The 23,813-nt window shown below is 36.7% G+C and overlaps 2 protein-coding genes across 8 annotated transcripts in view; one reads left to right on the forward strand and one right to left on the reverse strand.

Annotated features, from left to right (window-relative positions):
• Positions 1-236: 236 nt before the first annotated feature.
• Positions 237-6,057, forward strand: Plpp5 (phospholipid phosphatase 5). Of its 4 annotated transcripts, XM_047550465.1 has the most exons (8): positions 237-481; positions 653-764; positions 931-1,039; positions 1,489-1,579; positions 1,978-2,041; positions 2,527-2,651; positions 3,362-3,532; positions 4,784-6,057. In XM_047550465.1, exons 2-8 carry the CDS (start codon positions 697-699, stop codon positions 4,945-4,947), a joined length of 792 nt encoding a protein of 263 aa, XP_047406421.1. In that variant the 5' UTR covers positions 237-481; positions 653-696; the 3' UTR covers positions 4,948-6,057. The 4 variants fall into 4 exon arrangements, with proteins under 4 accessions (XP_047406421.1, XP_047406422.1, XP_047406424.1 ...); XM_047550466.1 differs by lacking the exon at positions 237-481 and having other exon boundaries at positions 618-764; XM_047550468.1 differs by lacking the exon at positions 237-481 and having other exon boundaries at positions 691-764; positions 931-999.
• Positions 6,058-6,575: 518 nt separating this feature from the next.
• Ddhd2 (DDHD domain containing 2) overlaps positions 6,576-23,813 on the reverse strand; it is a 28,137-nt gene continuing 10,899 nt past the window's right edge. For 2 of the 4 annotated variants that reach the window (XM_047550379.1, XM_047550380.1), the window contains exons 9-18: positions 23,573-23,640; positions 22,636-22,758; positions 21,283-21,378; positions 19,830-19,949; positions 19,571-19,726; positions 19,121-19,223; positions 18,810-18,980; positions 17,975-18,134; positions 9,593-9,698; positions 6,576-9,106 (exon numbers count right to left, since the gene is read on the reverse strand). In XM_047550379.1, coding sequence (XP_047406335.1) covers positions 9,617-9,698; positions 17,975-18,134; positions 18,810-18,980; positions 19,121-19,223; positions 19,571-19,726; positions 19,830-19,949; positions 21,283-21,378; positions 22,636-22,758; positions 23,573-23,640 — 1,079 coding nt within the window. In that variant the 3' untranslated portion in view covers positions 6,576-9,106; positions 9,593-9,616. Of the gene's footprint in view, positions 9,107-9,592; positions 9,699-17,974; positions 18,135-18,809; positions 18,981-19,120; positions 19,224-19,570; positions 19,727-19,829; positions 19,950-21,282; positions 21,379-22,635; positions 22,759-23,572; positions 23,641-23,813 lie in introns of those variants that run through there. The other 2 variants (XM_047550381.1, XM_047550383.1) reach the window with 2 other exon arrangements.

The raw sequence follows: 23,813 nt of genomic DNA on the forward strand, positions 1-23,813 counted from the left end.
TTGGAAAGGTTTTTAATGACATTCCTCTGATTGATTTGAGATTTTGCTTGAGATTGACTTCAATAAATTGTCCTGTATGTTCCAAATTAAATATGTGGACTTGTTCTTTGCGGGTAATTTTTTGCTACAAGTCTCTGGACAGGAGCCAGCATTGTGTGATTGTATGTGTGTTGGGGTGGTGCTTAAAAGACACAAAACATCCAACGGTATCCAGTTTTTCTTCCCTCAAAATGCTGCAATGCTGCTCAGAAACTGGATCTTTAAAAGTGAGTTTTGTTTTCACAGAGGAAAGGTCCTTGGAGAATGTTGCTTCTCCCTTTGGTGTGGTAAAAGACCATCTAGGAACCAGCTGGTTTGTGAAAACCACGAAGGGAGATGCTCATCAATCTTCATCCCACTGGTGCGAGACCCAAAGGTGACCTGCAGCTTGACTGGGCACTGGAGTAACTAGCTCACTGCTGAGCTTACGTTGCTGTGCTAGGTGATTGTCCTCAAAGCTGCCCCGCCTCCTTCCTGGAAGCCACGATCTGATGGCTGGGGAAAGGAGAGTGCAGGCCACGGCCTCCTGCCATTCCCGCGGTGCCCACCAGCCGGCGCTGTACGACTGGCGGGTCGCGGGCAACCTCTTCCCGGGCGCCGCGTCTCCACGCAGGAGCCGCCACGTCAGCGCGGCGAACGCCGGGGCGCGAGGACCGGATGGGGAAGCCAGCGGCGGCTTTTGGAGCCGAAGTGGGCGTGCGAGCCCTGCTGTTCGCAGCCTTCCTGTAAGGACTTGCGGGTCGGACCCCTGGGCGTGGTATCTGTTCACAGGCAGCGGGAGAAACTGCCGCCCTGGAGGCGGCAGCTCTCCTCATCCCCCAGCCAAACGACTGGGTCCTCCGGGAGAAAGCAGCATGCCAAGAAGCGTCTGCGCTTTTGTTTCCTCCTCAGGGTGACTGAGCTGCTCCCTCCCTTCCAGAGGCATATCCAGCCAGAGGAGATGTGGCTTTACCGGAATCCGTATGTGGAAGCGGAGTATTTCCCTACCAAGCCGATGTTTGTGCGTGGAGAACTATCCTTTGCCTGCCGCAATACTAAGCTTGATGCTAGGAAGCAAAATGTGGTCATTCTGGCCCCAAAATTATCTTTGTAGGGAACTTATTGCTCCCTTGGTTGATGTGCTCAAGCATTTCCTTCCTGATTTTAAGATTCAGATTTAGAGAGCAAGATGTTAAGTCTGTTTTGGCTGCAGATGGGTTCTCTTGTGAGCCCTGTTCCCCAGCACGCTGTAACTGGTCCTTTAGAACAATGGTGGGTGTTATTTACCGGTGGAACTACCAGCTCACAGTTACCCCAAGAAGAACAAAGGACCCTAAGAGCCCTCTGCTTACATAAAAGGAATTGTTTTGCTATGAAAGTTCTGCTGTTATGTCCATCCCTCTCTGTAGGGGTCACTTTAACAACTAATGTGGGGTTTTGCTGTTTTATTTTTGACATATTCTGCTTCAGGTCATTGCATTCCTCTCTCCACTGTCTGTGATCTTCCTGACCAAATTTCTCAAGAAGGCAGATACAGCAGACAGCAAACAAGCCTGCCTGGGTAAGAGCTAACTCTCTGATGGTGGTCTTCCTGGTGCTAGGAATGAGATGCTTCTCAGTGGTGAGGTTCAGCCATTGGAACCCTGTGCAGAAACCAGAGTTCCACATTTCTAAAGCAGTTATATCTCCCTTTACCCCACATAACCCCATGAGACAGAAAGAACTTAAGTAACACAGATGTGCCTTATGCATTGGCTTATTTGTACCTCAGAAATGTCTCTGGTCAGGTACAAAAGTTTTCCCTTTACTACGAAACATGGTCCTTGAAGGCCATAGTTATTTTTGCGCTCAGGTCTCCTTGGATTCTATCTCAAAACGTGCGCTCATGCTGTCTTCATGAGGCAGTAGGTATGCCATTCTTCCCAGGCAGATATCACTAGCAGTTTCTTTTCTTTCCAGCTGCCAGTCTTGCTCTAGCTCTGACCGGTGTCTTGACAAATACAATAAAACTGATAGTGGGGAGGTAAGTGATAAGGCTTAGCACCCCAGTGTCTGCCCCAACACTAACCCCATCAGGAAAGACCAGGAATAGCACTCCATAACACATCTTTATCATCCTTTTCTCCTTTATCATCAGTCTGATCTTTCTTATTCAGCACTTCCTTCCTATCCCCCACCTCAGTCCCACTGGTGACAAGTGGACTCTTATGGCTTAACAGCATTACCCACTAACAATCAGCAGTCCTTGGCCATAGTGCACCTCTGAAGTTGCAGCCAATTTCTCTTCGTCCTAAAATGTAATCACATGCAAAATCACTTTTCTTTTTCTAATTTAAATGTCAGCCATGGAACTAGGTTTTTCGTAGTATAGTAAATTATCCTAATCTAGTTATATTATTTTGCCTAGGACATTATATAGCCAGCAATTAAAAGGAATATTGATGTCTGATACAACTGAAAAGTACTTTCTGGAAGTGTAAATGTTCAAATCATGCTTATTTCTTCCAGGCCACGCCCAGATTTCTTTTACCGCTGCTTCCCTGATGGGCTAGCCCATTCTGACCTGATGTGCACAGGGGATAAGGATGTGGTGAACGAAGGCCGCAAGAGTTTCCCTAGTGGACATTCTTCCTGTATGAATTTCATATGGATTCAACCTGTATGCTTACCAACGCATTTAACCTAGGAAGCTTACAGGGATGGGAACATCTGACTACAGTTGTTCTTATACCTAGAAATTAGAATTCCCCCCTTCTTTAATAACTCTATGATTTCACAAGCCTGAGCCTTGTATGTCAGTAAATATTAGAGGACAGAGAGGTAGTTTACTGGCATGAGATTTGCATGTTTTGTTATTACTGTATTAATTGCCTAGATCCTATAATCTTGTACTTGTTGTAAAAATTAACTAACCTTTACTAAAGAGTTACTATATGTCATGTGCTCTGCAGCATTTTAATTTTTTACCTCATTTATAGCTCACAATATCCCACTAAAGTGGGTACTATTTTTTTTAAGATTCCCATTTATAGCTGAGGAAACTAAAGCATAGAGAGATTAGGTAACTTGCCTAAAATCATAGAACTATTCTAAAAACTATTCTCAGGTAAAATATTAACTTGGGAACAAAATAAAGTCCTTCATTTTCCCTTTTCTTTCCTCATAATCAGTGGTCTACACCAGAAATATACAAAAAGCGATAAAATATACTTGTGCTCCCTGGCATATTTGGAGATGAATGGTTAGCCAGTGGTAGAGTGCTTTAGCATGTGTGAAGCCCTGGGTTCAATCTCTAGCACTACAAAAGACATACAACTACTTATAGGTTTTTTTTCTGTCCTAGTTGCATTTGCTGGTCTGGCCTTTGCTTCCTTCTACCTGGCAGGGAAGTTACACTGCTTCACAGCACAAGGCCGTGGGAAATCTTGGAGGTTTTGTGCCTTTCTGTCACCTTTACTTTTTGCAACTGTAATTGCACTGTCCCGCACCTGTGACTACAAACATCACTGGCAAGGTAAGCACGTATTCATACCATGGAAGCTTCCATGTTTCATTTATTTTTATCCCTAGCAACTAACACAAAGGATGCTCACTTGCTCACTAAATATGTTGCATGAATGAACAAATGAACCAGTGTGGGTGGTCTGGGTTCTGTATTAAGAGTATGCATTTATAGTTATATGAAAGTCAAAAGTTGATCTTTTAACCGGGCACAGTGATGCATGCCTATAATCTCAGCAGCTCAGGTGACGGAGGCAGGAGGACTGCGAGTTCAAAGCCAGCCTCAGCAAAAGCGAGGAGCTAAGCAACTCAGTGAGACTCTGTCTCTACATAAAATACAAAAATAGGGCTGGGGATGTGGCTCAGTGGTCAAGTGCCCCCGAGTTCAATCCCTGGTACCCACCACTGCCCCCGCTAGAAAAGTTAACCTTTTAAAAAGAGATGACCAAAAAAGAATGTCCTAATTTTTCCATTATTTGAAGCATGTAAGTTCCAATTAAATTGTACCTATAAGAAGTTTTTAAAAGGAGGCATAGTGGTATACATGTGTAGTCCCAGCTACTCAGGAAGCTGAAACAGAAGGATCATCTGAGCCCAGGAGTTGCCAGACTGGGCAACAGAGCAAGACCCCCATCTTAAAAGAAAAAAAAAAAATTTTTTTTTAAATCTCAAAGCTCAATTTACTCCCTTAAAAATCAAGCTCATTATAATTTGTTCAGGGAAAAAAAATTTGAGAAATGTAAAATTGTAATTTAACCAAAGAAATTTAGGATGAATGCTAGTAACATTCCAAATGACAGCATATCTTTAAAGAAAAGTCACAAACCCCCCAAAAAATTCCAACAGTACTGCTCTCTCCTCAGGAGCCATGTTTTAAAGAATGAGCAGAGAGGCAACTCCTAAAGAGTTTACTCCTTCCTCTAGGACTTTAGAAATGGTAAAGGTCAATGCATAGCAAGCAATGCATGAATCTTTGTTATTCTTCTGAATTAAAAAAATTATAATTTAGTCCACTCTGCACAAGATCAAATAATGTTATGTTCTGATGTGCTTAAAGAACAATCTGACTATGATAATCCTATATGATAAAATTAAGAAAGCCTAAAGAAACCTTAACAGTGAAAATGAGATTTTTTTGGAGCGGTGGGGGGGCCCTACAAGTAAGAGTAACTTGGAAGACCAAGTCCTCTATTCTGTCCAGTGTCTAATGAGATTTAAAAGTCTATTATTGATTAATAAAAGACCTAATTTCCTCTTTTTTCAGATGTACTAGTTGGATCCATGATTGGAATAACATTTGCCTATGTGTGCTATAGACAGTATTATCCTCCTCTGACTGATGAAGAATGCCATAAGCCATTTCCTGACAGACATGCACTTCCTGCTCTTCAGAAGAAGTCTGGTGATTCTTACTGTTTGGATATTTAAGTCAGATCTAAATTCAGTGCAGAATAGGTGAATCAATCCTCCTAACTGGAACCAAGCACAAAACAAGAATTTCTGGCCTTTTTACCTCTTCCAAGGTCCAAGTGATGACATAAGCTACACTGTATTCAGCCTCCATGTGCTTATGAACTTTTGCCCCACTTGATGTGGATCTACCATGAGGAGTCAAAGTTCTTTTCCACTACCGCATGCAACCCGTTCTGATAAAGGGATCCTTCAATAGTTCTCCAATGATTTATGAATATGGTCCATCAGATTGGTATCTCAAGATTTAGTGTTTTAATATTTAATTTAAATGCTACTCTTTGAAGGATCTTTTCACAAAAATTTACACACCCCTACTTTATCCTAGAAGCCAGTCAATTATCAAAACAAATTTGTGAGCCAGGTGAGGTGGCGCACACCTCAGGAGGTTGAAGCAGGAGGATGGCAAGTACAAAGCCAGCCTTAGCAACTTAGTGAGGCTCTAAGCAACCCAGTGAGACCCTGTTTCCGAATAAAATATAAAAAAGGGGCTGAGGATGTGGCTCAGTGGTTAAGCACCCCTGGGTTCATTCCCCAGTACAAAAGAAAAAAATTGTTTCTCATAAATCAAAATCCTAAAATCAAAGGCATGATCAAATTACTTTAATTCTACACTTCCTTTAGTGACAATTCCATTAAATAGGAAAATATCCAATCTTAGCTAATTTACCATTCTTATCTTATCCAAGTCCAGGCATCTGGTGTTACTGTCCATTTTGAACACCGGGCATAAACAATCCGTTGAATTACTAAGAAACCATAGCAAAAAAGAAGAAAATGGTCAGGAGTATGGTTTCTGCACTAACAACAGATGATTTTTTTCTACCTCATTTCTCGTTATAACTGTGCTTATGAGCTTCTTGCCCAAATTCAACTCTGCCAACTGAGGTAGGAAAGAAAAGTTACAGATATCATTATTGGGAGGACAAATGAATCATTTTCTGTCTTTTCTTCACAAGAAGATACAAGAAACAATTACATTACATCATCGGAACTGATGTTCAAGTACTACAGCTAGCTGTTGTTTTCTTGTGATTATATTTTAAATATGATTTTTACTTATGTGTATATATATATATATATTTTTTTTTTTTTTTTGCGGTACTGGGGATTGAACTCAGGGCCTTGTGCTTGCGAGGCAAGAACTCTACCAGCTGAGCTATCTCCCCAGTCCTGTATATTTTTATAATACATTTTCAATGCACTTTTCCTTTACTAATATTCAAATAAAATGATGAATGTGTGTTTTGTTGTTGTTTGTGTGTACCATTCAGGAATTGGAACATGATGTAAACATTGGATTCCCCATCTGACATTTATCTACTATTATGTGTAGTACTAGCTGATATTTAAACATATGAAAGAGTCATTTCTGTATTTACCTTATAATTGCCACCTTTAAATTCTGAACTATATCTGCCTATGACAATGAAAACACTAGTCAAGGGAAAAGAACTTAAATAAATATCAGTTCTTTGCCCCAAATGTTTATTTTTTTAACTTATTGTCATAATAATGTAGGGGAAGAGAAAACAGTTAATGTATTGATTTTCTCTATGATAGATGAAGCCAGGTAAAAGTAAACAACTGGTCAATACAGTTTTATTTCATTATTTACTTAAAAGTTTTAATCACATAAAAAAACAAACATTTCAAAAGTGCAAAATATTAGAAAGCTAATCAGTGCTATTCTTTCCATGCAAGTAATCTCTGAGAGAAGCAATACTAATTCTGCAGCTAGAAATATGTACAAAATGTTTTACTAGAGATTAAAAATAGGCTTGGTCAAGAGATTGCACATGATACAAATGAAGCAGTGCTAATAATATATGACTAAAGGATTTCAATCAAGCTTATTACCTTGTGTAATACAGCCATAATGCCACAGGTATATGATGAGATAAAAAGGTCTTTTTATGGTTACCTACCTCTCACCACCAGGAAAAAAGCATTTCTTAGTATAGTGGTTTATCTAGTTTTCCAGGGTTGTCCTGTCCATCTTTGGTTACAGGGATTTACTCTTGGTTGTCCTTTGGTTTACTCTTAAAAAGAGTACCTATTTTGCTAATGTGAATAGTAAATATTTGAAGATAGCAACTTGACAAAAGCCTACTTTTAATAAATAATGAATGCTAATTAATACTCATTAACCCTTACTCAGTTTATGTGGTAAAGAAAATAAAAGTATTCCATGTATCTGAAACTTCTTTGTAGCTTATTCAGTATTAATCCATAAGCTGATGACAAAAGCCAGGTTTGACTTCTATCTGACCTTTGCCTCTATACCTCCATAGTGACAGTATTAACTTTTTTCCTTTTCTGTTCAGAAAAGGATAAAAGACCATTGCTGTCTTACAGGTGGTTTCAGTGAATATTCAATGCCAGTGCTTTGGATATCATGATACATTTATAAGAAAAAAAAATTATATATGTATATATATCACAATATGGTTTGCCTGCCTCTGTCACTTAATAAATAAGGGCCTATGAAAACCTGAAAGGAAACATAGAGGACTATCAAAAAAGAAATGCAAAGAATGGCAAATGCTGACCAATGGGGAAGAAAATACCTTACAGAAATGCAGTGAGTAGATGCTTACAAAAAAAATTAGTCTACAGTCACCTATGTTCTTCCACATAAATCTCACTTTGTATGTTCCAGACTCAACTGATAATGACCACAGTGGCTGCTCCTCAAAACCTACTGGTTTAGGTTTTTCTTTCAGAATATGTATTTCCCCCAGTCAAATCTATGTGCTCAACTAACACTGCCTGTGCCAATAGTCTTATTTTATTTTTTATGTTTTGGCACCAAGGAGAGAAACCAGGGGCTTTTAACTGCTCAGCTACATCCCCAGTCCTTTTTAGTTTTTATTTTGAGACAGGTCTTACTAAGTTGCTTAGGGCCTCACTAAAGTTACTAAGGCTGGCCTCGAACTTGCAATCCTGCTGCTTCAGCCTCCTGAGTTATAGGTATGTGCCACTGCCCCCAACCAAGAGCCTTTGAAATAAGCATACTGGATTAGAGTACTTAAAAAGGCAATGATGTTTACAAAATGTTTTTTAAAAGGACATCACAATATCACTTTGAACCAAGTATAAGTGGCAGGTGACTTTAAATTCTGTTTCACCATGAAGGCACCACTAAAGATATTATTTATAACCTAAGCAGCCTGAAAAGGCTATGTAATTTCAGGTTTGTCAGCTTTTATAACTTTACCCTCAGTATAAGAATAGGAAAGAAATATATAATAGAAGGTGTCATCAAGTGACTAAACAAACCTCATCAAGACTTCCTCAGTATAAAAGGGCAAGTCTATAATATATAACACCTTTGCTTTATAAAGATATACCTAGGGCTGGGGATGTATCTCAGTGGCAGATCTTTTGCCTAGCATGTGCAAGACCCCAAGTTCAATCCCTAGTATCACAAGAAATTAAAATAAAAAAATAAAGATGTACCTAGTATGAACTCAATTGTCCACTTCAGACTTACAGCAGCTCAAATGGTTGTAAAAACAACAGATAGCATTGGAGATTCCTAGCAATAAATTCACCTATCAGTTAATAGAGTAAACAATACTCTTACTAAACTACATTCCAATCTGCCTTCATACAGTACACATAGGAAGGAAATGCTGGCCAAAAAAAAAAAAAAAAAATCACTTATCACCACACCCACCTTAGTCTTCAGGTGCCAAGAGCACGAGGAGATATAGGATCCCCAGAATGCCCTCTGTATCTCAAGAATCTGCTTCTACACTGGAATATTTTCTAAAGACAGAAATAATTCCCTAGAAAAATATCTGGCAAACCCCACATAGACCACAGACCATCTCAAGTAATAAGCAATCAAGTGTGGCACCTATAAAATATCAAAGAAGTAAATGATGCAAACAATCTTAAGCCATAGAGAAAGAATGGCAAGTGTTTATATGAAGCCCATGGTAAAAAGTAACAGGGTCTTCCCTTTGCTTTTCCACTGACTTCCAAAAAGGAAGATTATCTTCCAAAGACCCCAATGGTAAGTGGCAGGCAACATGCAGGAAATGATGCAGCTGAGAAGAAAATTGCAGCAACAAACAGGTTTTCTGGGGAAGGTTCCCTCAATGTCCGTCTAGGGGAGAGAGTGGGAGAAGAGGTCATCATGCAGTCACAACTGGAAGGCAATCACAGAGGATGCCAAAGTATAATGTATAGGCTTTCTAGTTTCACATCTAAAAATGCTATTTTAAATGCTATTTCATTATAGGCTATCTGTAATTAAAATCACTGTTGCCATGTTGACACTTAGATGATCAGAACTAGTAAGATTCTGAGTTTAAGTGATAAAAGACAACAGATCTCATTGGTCAAAATCCCAAGCAAAAGTGATACACATTAATCCTCTTCTAAGTGGACTATGTAAAGGTCCACTTCTAAGTGAACTAAGTATGCATTTTCTCCATGAATTTTACCTCGAGTTCCTCTAAACACAAGTAATAGCCTAGATCTTGGGGACAGGCAAAAGAAAGATATTTATAAAGAGCTTGAGGCTCCATATTTCCTTATAACATGTTAATATGCAAGCATTATGTTGCATACATGACATTAAAAAACTTACATTAAGCAGTCAGATGGGTCATTTTTACTGTAAGGGCTGATCAAGGAAGATACCCTGGGTTTGGTAGATCTCTTTAAGGACCAGCAATACTGTATCTTCAGATTCCCTGCAAACAGAAAAAAAAATTATGGTGATAAAAGATATAAAGATTTGTGCTACATGCTTTACATATATTATTTCATTTAATCCACATGACCATCTTTTAAGTTCATTTTTCACTATTGCAAAAAAAAAATGAGACTCAGAAGTGACATAATTGGCAGTGGTTTGGAAGATGATCTAGTATTGTGTTTGGACATACAAAAAGCTAATTGCTCAGTCAAAAAGCCTAACCAGCACAAAGCTCAGGGCTCAAGCCCCAGACTACAGAACACACATAGAGCTATTAAATGACCAAGAACTATTCCTTTCCACAAAGTTCACTCTTGAGATCACACTGAAGAGTCATCCAACTTGTCATCTTCAATTTTTTTTTTTTTTTTTTTTTTTTTTTTTTTGGTATTGGGGATTGAAAACCTCTGAGCTACACCCTTCAGTCCTTTTTATTTTTTAATTTTAAGGCAGGATCTTGCTAAGTTGCTGAACTTCTCACAAAGTTGCTGAGGCTAGCATCGAACTTGTGATCCTTCTACCTAAACCTCCTGAGTCACTGGGACTATAGGTATGTCCCACAGAGCCCGGCTTGTCACCCTTTCTTTAAAAAAAAATTAGAGCAGTATTTTTATAATAATAGTGGAATTTATTAGCAAATATTCAATTTGAAAACTTTACTCACTGTTTTGAAAAGGCAATACAATCATGGTTCAAAATTCAAAAGATTGGGGCTGGGGAGATAGCTCAGTCAGTAGAGTGCTTGCCTTGTAAGCACAAGGCCCTGGGTTCGATCCCCAGCACCCAAAAAAAAAACAAAAAAACTCAAAAGATATAAAAGGGTACAAAATAATGAAGTCACAGTCCTACTTACTTCTCAACCACCAGTTTCCAATGTTATTTTCTCACGCATTTTTCCGGATATTGAGTGTACACTAGCATAAGCAATTACTTATATCCACAATTAGTAAAGAAATCTGATTTAAAAACAGCATTTAAGGCCAGATGTGGTGGTGCACATCTGTAATCCCAGCTACTCAAGAGGCTGAGGCAAAAGGATCACAAGTTTGAGACCAGCCTGAGCAACTTAGCAAGGTCCCAAGTATCTTATTAAGAGCCTGTCTCAAAAAAAACAAAAACTAAACAAATAAACAAACAAATGGTCTGGGGATGTAGCTGAGTGTTGTAAAACGCCCCTGGGTTAAATCCCCAACTCAATACCAAAAGAGAAAAGAACATTTTAAAGTGGCTGGGGATGTAGGGATATACTCAGTGATAGAGCACTTGCCTAACATGCATGAGGCCCTGACTAATCTCCAGTATCACAAAAGAAAACAAACAAAAAGGGATAAACTTCATGAACAATTGCCTTAAGGATATAAGGGTCAAACATTTCCTCTGTATCTCTGCTTCATTTTTTGAATCATGTATTCCTTTGAGAATATAATGAATTTCTTCCCAAGAAACACCACATATTCATACACAGTCAAAATTACAAACAGATCAATTTTAAGTAATGAAATATAAGACTCCATCAAAAGCCTACCAACCAAGTAAAACCCAGGACCAGACAGATTCTCAGCTGAGTTCTACAAGAACTTCAAAGATGAATTAATACCAAAACTCCTCAAGTTATTCCATGAAATATAAAAGAATAGAACCTTCCCAAACTCATTTTATGAGGCTACTAGTATCACCATGATATCAAAACCAGAAAAAGATGCATCAAGGAAAGAAAACTTCAGACCAATATCCCTAATGAACATAGAGATGCAAAAATTCTTAATAAAATTCTGGCAAATTGCATACAAAAATATATTTAAAAGATAGTGCACCACACTCAAGTGGGGTTCATCCCAGGGATGCAAGATTTGGTTCAATATATGGAAATCAATAAACATAACACATACATCAATAGACTTAAAGACAAGAATATGATTATCTCAGTAGATGCAGAAAAAGCATTTGACAAAATACAGCACCTCTTCACGTTCAAAACACTAGAAAAACTAGGGATAGTTGGAACTTACCTCAACACTGTAAAAGCTATCTATGCTAAACCCAAGGCCAACAACATTCTAAATGGAGAAAAACTGAAAGCATTCCCTCTAAAAACTGGAACAAGACAGGGATGCCCTCTTTCACCACTTCTATTCAATATTGTCCTTGAAACTCTAGCCAGAGCAACCAGACAGATGAAAGAAATTAAAGGGATACAAATAGGAAAAGAAGAACTCAGACTATCACTATTTGCCAACATGACTCTATATTTAGAAGATCCAAAAAATTCCACCAGAAAACTTCTAGAACTCATAAATGAATTCAGCAAAGTAGCAGGATATAAAAATCAATACCCATAAATCAAACACATTTCTATACATAAGTGATGAATCCACTGCAAGAGAAATTAGGAAATTACCCCATCCACAATAGCCTCAAAAATAAATAAATAAATAAATAAATAAATAAATAAATAAAATAAAATAAAATACTTGGGAATCAATCTAACAAAAGAGGTGACAGACCTCTACAATGAAAACTGCAGAACACTAAAAAAAGAAATTGAAGATCCTAGAAGATGGAAAGATCACCCATGCTCTTGGACAGGCAGAATTAATATTGTTAAAATGGCCATACTAGCAAAAATGTTAAACAGATTTTTTTTTTTTTTTTTTTTTTTTTGCAGTGCTGGGGATCGAACCCAGGGCCTTGCAAGCACTCTACCGACTGAGCTATCTCCCCAGCCCTAAACAGATTTAATGTAGTTCCTATTCAAATTCCAATGACATTCTTCACAGAACTGGAAAAAGTAATCATGAGGGGGTTGGGGTTGTGGCTCGGTGATAGAGTGCTTGACTGGCATGTGTGAGGCACTGGGTTCCATCATCAGCATCACATATAAATAAATTAATTAAAGATATTGTGTCCATCTACACTAAAAAAAAAAAAAAAAAAAAAATTAAAGCAATCATGAATTCATTTGGAAAAATAAGAGACCCAGAATAGCCAAAGGAATCCTTAGCAAGAACAATGAAGCACAGACCTTAACTACAGAGCAACAGTAACAAAAACAGCATGGTATTGGCACCAAAACAGACATGTAGACCAACAGTACAAAATAGAAGACACAGAAACATATTCACATAAATACAGTTATCTCATACTAGACAACAGTGCCAAAAACACACATGGGAGAAAAGATAGCCTATTCAACAAATGGTGCTGGGAAAACTGGAAATTTATATGTCACAAAATCAAATTAAACGTACTCTATCTCTCACCATGCACGAAAATCAACTCAATGTGGATCAAAGACTTCAGCACTAGAACAGAGACCCTGTGCCTAATAGAAGAAAAAGTAGGCCCAAATCTGCATCATGTCAGCTTAGGACCTTACTTCTTTAACAAGACTCATAAAGTACAAGAAGTAAATTAAGAATCAATAAATGGCCTGGATTCTAACTAAAACGCTTCTTCTCAGCAAAGGAAATAATCAGTAACGTGAAGAGATAACCTACAGGATGGGAGAAAATCTTTACCACAGGCATCTCAGATAGAGCACTATAATCTCCAGGATATATAAAGAACTCAAAAAACACCAAAAAATCAAATAACCCAATCAATAAATGTGTTAAGAAACTGAACAGACACTTCACAGAAGAAATACAATCGATCAACAAACATATGAAAAAATGTTCATCTCTTGTAATTAGAGAAGCATAAATCAAAATTACTCTAAGATTTCATCTCACCCCAGTCAGAATGGCAATTATCAAGAATACAAGCAATAATCTTGGCAAGGATGTGGGGAAAATGGTACACTTATACATTGCTGGTTGTACTGCAGATTGGTGCAACCACTATGGAAACCAGTATGGAGATTTCTCAGAAAACCTGGAATGGAACTATCATTTGACCCAGCTATCCCACTCCTTGGTTTATACCCAAAGGACTTAAAAACAGCATACTACAGGGATTCGGTCATATCAATGTTTTATAGCAGCTCAATTCACAATAGCTAAACTATGGAACCCTTCAACAGATGAATGGATTTTAAAAATGTGGTACATATACACAATGGAATATTACTCAACTTTAAAGAAGAATGAAATAATGGCATTTGCAGGTAAATGGAGAGAACTAGAGAATATCATGTTAAGTGAAATAAGCCAATCTCAAAAAACCAAAGGGTGAATATTTTCTCTGATAAGCGGATGCTGATCCATAGTGTGGGGATGGAGGGAGTAGGGAAGAATGAAGGAACTCTGGATTGTGCAGAGGGGAGTGTGAGGAGTGGTGGGGCCATGGGGATGGGAAAAACAGTAGAATGAGACACATTTTACCCTATATACATGTATGATTACACAACAGGTGTGACTGTACCATGTACAGCCAGAGGAATGAGAAATTATGCTCCATTTGTGTACAATGTGTCAAAAGGCATTCTACTGTCATGTATGACTAATTAGAAAAAATTAAAATATAAAAAAAGAAATGACAAAAGTGCAAATAGAATTTTATTGGATTTATAGACTACCCTCATCCCTCCACAAACTCCATACACAGACCCAAAAATTCCTGTACCAACAAGAGGTAATAAGCTGCATCAGATATTAACATTATACATATACAGATCAATAAAAAATAGAAATTCAGAAATAGTCTTTTTGTTTTGTTTTGTTTTTTTGTGGTGCTAGGGATCGCAGAAATAGTCAATAGTCTTATGGATAGAAATTTAATAAAGTTAGAATCTCAAATCTATTGTTGAGACAACTGGATAGCCGTATGGAAAGAAAAATGACCGGAATTTATGCTTACCCCACATTAGGATGAATGTGAAGTGAATCAAAGATTTACATGTAAAATGAAAACTACAAAACATCTGAATAAACTGCAGTTAGGACTTTTTTTCTGGAAAGCAAGGAAGGTCTAAGTTATGACAAATTCCAGAAGCCAAAAAGCAAAGATTAACAAATTAACATAAAAATGAAAATTTTCTGCTTATCAAGACCAATACAGACAATGTCAACAAACTGGGAAAAAAGTATCTGCAACTCATACGGATTAATCAATACCAAAAAAGCCAAAATCTCCATATAAAGGGAGTAAAAGGTACAAACAACTTCTAGAAAAGGAAACTTAAATGGCCCTTAAGTATATGTCAAGACACTCAAAGCCAAGCATGGTGGCATACGCCTATAATCCTAGTGACTCAGGAAGCGGAGGCAGGAGTACTTCAAATTCAAGGCCAACCTCAGCAACTTAGTGAGGCCTTAAGCAACTCTGTTAAAAATTAAAATGCTGGGGATATAGCTCAGTGGTAAAGTACATCTGGGTTCAATTTGAAGTCCAAAAAAAAAAAAAATGCTCAAGATTTTTCATAATAAAGGAATAATTTAAAACAAATGTGCACAGCATATACAGTGAAAACTATAAAACATTGTTGACAGAAATTAAAGATGACCTAAGAAAACAGAGAAACATGTTCATAGCTCAGAAGATGCCATATTATTAAAATGTCAATTCTCTATAGATAAATGTAATCTATACACAAAGTGATCTATACACAAAAAAACAATCACAAGGACCTAATAAATTTCTCTATAGAAATTAACAAGCTGAAGGCTGGGGGATGTAGCTCACAGAATATTTGTCTAGCATACTTGAGGTCCTGGGTTCGATTCCAACACCACAAGAAAAAAAAAAAAAAGAAAAGAAATTTAAAAATTAACAAGCTGAACAAGCTGATTCTAAAACACATGAAAATGCAATGAACCTACAATACAGTGCGAAGGAAATTCAATAGTTATTCTAAGTAGATATACTTTTCAACAATGGTGCTAGAACAACCAGAGCTATAAGAGAAACAATAAACCTCTATAACTTTCCACCATATTCAAAAATTAAATTGATCAAAATGGATCACAGATGTAAATATAAGAGCTGAAACAATAACATACATAGAACATAGGGAGATCTTAATGACTTTGGATTCAGCAGAGATTTCTTAAATATATCCAAAAGGCACAAATGTCAATAAATTAGACTTCATCAGAATCAAAAACTTTTTATCTTCAAAGCACACTGACAGAAAAATAAGCCACATTTTTAAAAAAAATCTGAACCAGGCATAGTGGCACATGCCTGTAATCCCAGTGACTCAGGAGGCTGAGGGAAGAGGATCACAAGTTTGAGGCCAGCTTTGGCAACTCAGCGAGGCCCTAGGCAACTTATTGAGGCCCTAAACAACTTAGTAAAATTTTTTAATTGAATAAAAAGGATTGGGAATGTAGCTTAGTGGTTAAGTGCTCCTGGGTTAAATCCACAGTACCAAAAAAATAAAATAAAATTTTTTTTAAAATATGAAATGAACTTGTAACTAAAATATAGAAAGAACTCTTGCAATTTTAAAAAAGCACAATTTTTTAAAAATAGGCAAAATATCTGAAAAAACATTTCATCAAAGAAATAGACATGAAATAAATATATGTAAACACACTCAGTATAGCTAAGAAACTTTATCACTACGAGTTGTTGAGGGGCCAGGTACAATGGCACACAACTGTAATCCCAGTGGCTTGTGAGGCTGAGGCAGGAGGATCAAGAATTTAAAGCCAGCCTCAGCAACTCAGAGAGGCCCTAAGCAACGTAGTGAGACCCTGTTTCTAGATTACATACAAAGACGGGCTGGGGATATGGCTTAGTGGCTGAGTGCCCCTGGGTTAGGGGCGTAGAAGGGATTACATAAGGGCATAAAGAAACTTTTTTTTTTTTTTTTTTTAACAAATCCACATATATTCACACTTGCATTACATATGCATAAAACAGATTGATGGAAAAAATTTTAAGAAAAGTATGACAGTTGCATATGAGGGAACTCATTAACAGGGAACAAAATAAAAAAGAACTTTTCATTATTTGTCTTTCTTTGGGTTTCAAATCATATACTGCCCACTCAGAAATTTTAAAAGCCAGGTAGCAGAGATCATTCTTTTTTTTTTTTTTAATTTTGTTTTGTAGTTGTAGATGGACAACATGCCTTTATTTTGTTTATTTTTATGTGGTGCTAAGTATGGAACCCGTGCCTCACCGTGCTAGGCAAGCGCTCTGCCACTGAATTACAACCCCAGCCCCAAGCAGAGATCATTCTTAAAGAGTATTATTTCAGCCCCATGTAAGAATTCTTTTGCTAAATTGCACTTTGATATCATGCCATAACCTGTTACATTTATCATATAAAAAGGATACTGATTACATCTGCCAATTATCCCTTTATTAGAATTCCACAGAAATATTCTTTCTAGACAGGTGAGGTGGCGCACGCCTGTAATACCAGCAGCTCACAGGCTAAGGCAAGGATGGTTAAGTTCAAAGCCAGCCTCAGCAACTTAGCAAATAAAATAAAAAATGAAAAAGTGGGCTGGGGATGTGGCTCAGTGATTAAGCACCCCTGGGTTGAATCCCTGGTACCAAAAAGAAAAGAAAAATTCCTTTTAGAACCATAAAGCTTGCATTTTTAAACACACTTATCCATGACCCATCTTATTTTCCTAGCCTTTTCTGGGGGGGGCTAAGCAAGTGCTTACTACTAAGCTACATCCCTAACCCTTTTTATGTTTTGAGATAGGATTTCATTAAGTTCTCCAGGCTGGCCTTAAACTTACAGCTGATCCTCCTGCTTCAGTCTCCTAAGTAGCTGGGAATACAGATGTGTACCATCACAACAATCTAGCTTTATTTTTCCTCAGTTTTTTCAGTGATTAAGTTGCACTGGGTTACACTATAGGAAGTTCAATAAGCAATATTAACTTGTTCTATAATCCATTCAGTAATTAATTACACTTAATAATGATTAATTCTGATCTTGCTACTGTAAATATTACCAAAATTTTGTTTCTCCAAATATGTTCAGCAATAGTAATATATTTGTTCCAGTTCACTTTTATGCATCTAAATGGGCAAAAAAGATAATTTTAAGATCAAGCTACCTGAATTATGACTGCTGGCATCATTAACCCCATAGTCTATGAAATTGCAAAACAAAATCACAGTGTTTCAACAAGATTTCCTAAAATAACATAATAGTGCCTTTTTTTTTTTTTTTTTTTTGCGGTGCTGGGGATTGAACCCAGGGCCTTGTGCTTGCAAGGCAGGCACTCTACCAACTGAACCATATTCCCAGCCCTCATGAGAAATTATTTTAATCCCAAATGTTCATTGCCCTATCTTCCTTTATCTACATCTATCGAATATCTGTGAAACAAAAAAAACAAAAACAAAAACCACACTTACCAATAGCATAGATGGCTTTGTAAAGCAAATAAATATTCATTAAAACTTTCAATAGGTTTCTCCTGCAGCACATAGTCAATGCGTTGGCCTCCATTCAGCATTCCTACATTGATGGGAGGGACTTCTTTAACTGCTGCAGAGGTCTCATCCATGTTAATATCTGGATACGGAAAAGCTATCATAAACACCTAAGAGTTTTCAGCCCTCCAGCATTGTCCTGTTACTTCCTCTCAGACTCCAAGTTTATCATATGAGCTACTCTGTTCAGAGAGCAATCTTCCATCTTCTTCCTCTCAATCTCCTTAAAGATCCTCCATCAATTACACTAATTTTGCCCAATCCCTTTTCTTTTGCTCAACGCATCGAATTACCTATACCTTCAATGGTTAGGTCATTTTGCCTTAAGTTTATAAACTAAATGCAAACTGGGATATTGCTCTCTAGGAAACTGAAAACTAAGAGTGAAATTGAGTGGAGAGCATCCTAGCTCATCCCCAGCAATGAAATTAAAACTGATCCAAAAATATGCATATTCCTCCAGTAAAAGCAAGGCTCTTTACAAAGTAGGCTCATAATATCATTTCCATAATTTCAAAATGGGAAATGTTTTCAAGCCTAGTTAACAGCTTCTCTGGACATTTTCCCTTACATACAATGTTTTTGCCATTTGTGGCTATTAGTATAACAGAAAAGGTTAGCAGAGATGAAGGACAATTAGGACTCATAGTATACAAAACAAAAGGAAAGAAGGCCCTTGGAAAATAAGAACTCCACATCATGGAGTACCCCCTTATTTGGCCTGATGCTGGTAATCAATGTGTACAGGGTGACTGACCACTGGACTTCTCCAAACTTGATTCAGGTTCTGCTTCAGTTTCCTCTGCAGTTTCTGAAGCTTGTAAGGCAGGGTATGGAGCTCGGGTAAAAGATTTCCAAGCCATCCGCAGTGAACCTAGTAAGTTGTTCTTAAGGTCCATACTCATCCTGGTCAAGCCCTCTCTCAATTCTGAAATATTTATGAATTAAGAATGTTAAATGTTTTACAAAGACTTTATAACCTAATAAGTCAGAACAGAGTGAATGAGTTCCATTTAGTTTGTGCTCGCCAAAAGGTCTAGAATTACCAAATTCTATACACAGACTTACCTAAGTGCATCCGCTTCCTGCCTTTATGATGTGGGATCAGCATTGGCTCAAATTCCACTCCTGGGACCACCATTGGTTCAATCCTATAAGCCACAGGATCAAACTATATAGGAAAAATAATAGTTATACTTACCTGTGCTAAAGACAATCTGAGGAGCTATAAATCTTAGGCAAGTATAAGTTCAAGTGCTTGCTTAGCATGTGTACAGCCCTGTGTTCAATCCTTAGTATCACAAAGAAATTTTTTTTAAAAATTATAAGCTCACTTAAAATTTTTTTAAAAGGTACAGTTGTTCTGACCCACCACTTCCAGATCAATACTATTGTATTAACTTCTCATTACTACATAATGGTATAGAAAAAAACAAATCAATACAACATAAAATCACATGCTCTTCACCAATAAGCCCTAATGTTCAAGTAAAACCACCATAACTGTATAATGCTTACAGGATGGTAAATATTGAAGAAACCTTTGCATGTTGGAAATTTATAAGTGGGATCAATTCTTTTTAGTCCTCTGACAGTAAGGAACATTCCAATGGGAGATCCAAAGGCAAAGAATATTTCTGGTTTATAGATGAGCCGGGGATACTTTACAGACACCTAGAAGGAGCAAATAAAATCATCTCTCACTAATAACAAAAGTTACATTTGTTTCTACCAAACCAATGGTAGCAGTAAAAAAACAAAGAATTAGTATTGTTACCTGCCCAATGCCAACATCTAGATATTCATCATTTCTAGTATTATCAGTACTACTGCAGAATTCAGATTCTTTGGAGATATTCACTGCTGACGCTGACTGTGTAGTTTGTCTATTAATACCCTAAAGAATATAAAATTGTTAAGTGGAGCTATTATACAGTAAAAATAACCAAATGATTATACAGGTTTCTCCTGGCTTGAAATGATACTTGGGAATGTTTCTAAATGGTAGCCAATAATTCGAGGAAGAAATCCTAAAAAAAATAAGATAAAACCACTAAAAATAGTAGTTGCCTTAATTATAAATTGACATCCCTGTGTATTCTAAAATGATGGAGGGTATAAAGTCATTTGGACAGCAGCTGAAAATTCAGGTACCCATTATGAGAAAAAACAATGGCAAAGCATTGTGGCAAGAAATGTCAAGGATTGCTAAGGAGTTCTATGAAGTTCTATGACAAGATGTCATACCAGTACAGAATATAATCTAAACACTAAACCAAGAACTGGTCTTAAAAAAGAACTGAGACAGCTGCTAAAAATTTGGAAAAAACAGTTAACTACTAAACGATGGAAAGAAATTCAGTGACCAGAAAAACCCAAAGTGGAAGTACTGTTACAACAGGGATAAACCTTAAGAACATTATGTTAAATGAAACAGGTCTTTCACAAAAGGTCACATGTTATATGATTCCACTTATATGGAATGTCTAAAATAAGCAAATCCATAAAGACAGAAAATAGATTAATGATTGATGGAGGCTGGGGGCAGTAGGAAGTAGGGAATAACTAAACTGGTATGGGATTTCTTCTAAGGGTGATGTATTCTGGAATTAGTGGTAATGATTACAAAATTTGTGAATATATCAAAAACTACTGAACTGTACACTTTAAAAGGGTGCAGTTTATGGTATGTGACATGGATTTTATTTCAATAAAGCTGGTTCTTTAGAAGGTAGGAATAATCATGCGGATGTAAGACTCCACAAGCTAGTAACATTTTTAAGGATCTGGATAAAGAAAATGTATTTATTTTCTAAAAGAAGAACCAAAGATCAATTATCAAAAGAGCTTAGCTAAACCAGACACCGTGGCATGTTCCTATAATCCCAGGTACTGAGGAAGGCCAAGGCCAAGGAGGATTACCAATTCAAGGCCCACTGGGCAATACAGTGAGATCCTGTCTCAAAAAAAAAACAACAAAAAAACAAAACCTGCTTAGCTAGCCAGGCATGTGGTATGCCCCTATAGTCCCAGCTACTCATGCAGCTTAGGTTGGAGGATCCCTGAGTCCAAGAGTTTTAGGTCAGCCTGGGCAACATAGCTGGAGCCCCATCTCAAAAAAAGAAAATAAAAATTGCTTAGCTCCCCAGAATAAACATCTCATAAAGCTCAAGTATATACCATAGATGTTAAAGAACTGCTTAGGCCAATGAGCTATATTAGGCACATACCACTGAATTTTTTCTGGTCCTGAAATAGTTTAGTATCTTCTTTCTTGGTCCTAAGGGAATTCCCATTTCCTGAAGATCTCTGTCTGTACATAACATCTAGGCAGAGAAAACCAAGTACTCTTATTTCTAGGCAAAATAAAATCAATTAAATGTCCTGTTCCCTGAGAGGGATAAGATCTAAGCACTCTGTTGTTCTTTTCTCTATACTGCTGTGGCTTTTTGTGGTACATCATTAATAACTTCAAGAAGGAAAGACTTTTATTCACAAAACAACCTAAAGAAGAACAGAAAGTGTCAGTAACTACAATGTCAATGATAATGATAGATAACACTGTGCTAAGGTTAAAAAAACAACAACCTCGAAAAGTTGGTTATCTACTGACTTCATGATAGAAAAACCGTCTTGATTTCCTTGCTCTCTTAAATGTCTCATTTCTGAGGATTATACTCCTCCTAATGGACACAAGAGGTGAGAACATACAGCCAACACAGAAGCATAACACAAAACAGATCAACAACTAATACCTCAACTTAATTTCAACTCATCTTATTAGGGAGGCCTCCCTTCGCCCTCTCAACACTTAGTTAACTCATCCTATTATACATTCTGATATCACTGTGTAGTTTTCCTTATTAGTTCCTATCATAACTGTAACTAATTACATGTGTGATTATTTAATGTGCCTTTCTAACTAAACTACATACACACTGAAGTCAGGAACTGTCTTATTACCATTCTATCCCTAGTACTTGGTATAGTATACCTGATCACAGTAAATACTTACTAAATATCTGTTAAGTGAATGAATATATATCACAAACTAGAAAAAAGCACAACCAAAGCAAGAAAAACAGAAACAAACAGAAAAGCAAACGGTTAACAGCAGATCACGAAAGTATAAAAGGAAGAGTTGTAAAAGTTAATGTTCAGTTAGGGGTTTATTCTAGCCCTCCTATTTTCTCTAAGTTGTGCTAATGTTTGCTCCATTGCTAAATGAATATCAATATGGCTCCACTGAAATTTGAACTGCTGTATAGCAAAGATCACTTTATATGATTAAATAAAAAGCAATGCTGAGCTGGGATTGTGGCTCAGTAGAAGAGCACTTGCCTAGCACGAGTGAGGCACTAGCTTCGAGCCCCAGCACCACATTAAAGAACTAAAACAAAATAAAGGTAGCATGTCCACCTACAACTGAAAATGCTTTAAAAAAATGAACAATGCTAAAGAACATTTTTAATGATAACAAAGTGTTCATAACTAAAAAGTTTCTGAAGAGCAGGCTCTTAGTAAATGTGATGACAAAAATACTGAAAATGATTTGGCATAAAGTTTTACAAGGTTATTTTTACCAGAGCTTCCTTATCTACTTTCTCCTTTTCAAAGACATTAAAGAATTCAGAGAGTTGAAGTTTCTTCAAATCTTCCTCTAGTGTTGGTGCATCTCCTTGATCCACAGCAATATTTAGTGAACCCTAAAAATTAAATCATAAAGCTTATAGTCTCGAAATTCATTGAGTTTCCTTCAACATTATTTTTGTGATTTGAAATATTAAATTCCCATAGCAATATACCTTAACTTTAAATAGTTACTTATGCAAATATAAATGAAAACTGATCTCCAACTTTTTGCAACTTCAGCAGAAATACATTTTTAAATGAATGATTATCAAAATATTCTCCATCATCATTAACAAGTATTTACTGAGCTCTTATAAGGGAAACAGAGCTTAAGAAATAACAGTCTAAGACAAAGCACCTTCCCTGGAAGAACTCACAGTCCTCTAGAAGGAATTGAACATTCAGATAAAAGGAAAAAATACAAGATAGTATATGTGAAGTATCAAATCAATAGTATCAATGATACATGTTCATAGGAACTTCATTTAATTAAGATTTGTTTAAACATAAAGTCCCTCCCACTGCTTTCAAATAGAATTTCTATAAATAAAATCAATTTGCATCTAATTCCTTTTTCATTTCCTTCCACGTTCCAATTAGCACAATGATCCTACAATTCTATTAACAGATTAGTAGTGATTATTTATAAAAGAAAATAAGACACCTATGATTATTTTAGAATATGGTTAATTATTTGTAAAGCAATTACTATCTTGCTTCTATAACCCAAAAATGAGAGATAATTACCAGCCTGTTAAAATTAAAATAAATGTAAACTCAACATCATGTTATGATTCTAAACTCAAGTTAAAAACAAAATACATCTAAAAATATAAAAAGCTTTACTATGGAAAACTACAAAACATCCTATCTGAACATCTAAATTACCTTTTCACTGTCAATATCCCCCAAAGAATCTTTCTGATTTGTTAGGATATCAAACAATATAAGCGAACCTATAAGTAAAATAGAAGAAAGAAGGGACAATTTCTAAGCATTAGCACTAAATGGCTATCTTTTATACAAAAAAAAAAAGGTATGAGCCAATTAATTATACATGTAAGCAAATCTACAAAGCAAGGGAATACTTCCAAATTACCACCACCACCCTTTCCAACCCTTCCAAATT

The sequence above is a fragment of the Sciurus carolinensis genome, chromosome 4 (assembly GCF_902686445.1).
Source record: "Sciurus carolinensis chromosome 4, mSciCar1.2, whole genome shotgun sequence".
Taxonomy (NCBI): Eukaryota; Metazoa; Chordata; class Mammalia; order Rodentia; family Sciuridae; genus Sciurus; species Sciurus carolinensis.

Coding starts and splice junctions, on each gene's coding strand:
- Plpp5 (XM_047550465.1), top strand. CDS start 697: ATGGGGAAGCCAGCGGCGGCTTTTGGAGCCGAAGTGGGCGTGCGAGCC. Junction 2,042..2,526: donor ATAAAACTGATAGTGGGGAG/GTAAGTGATAAG, acceptor TATTTCTTCCAG/GCCACGCCCAGATTTCTTTT. Junction 2,652..3,361: donor CCCTAGTGGACATTCTTCCT/GTATGAATTTCA, acceptor TTTCTGTCCTAG/TTGCATTTGCTGGTCTGGCC.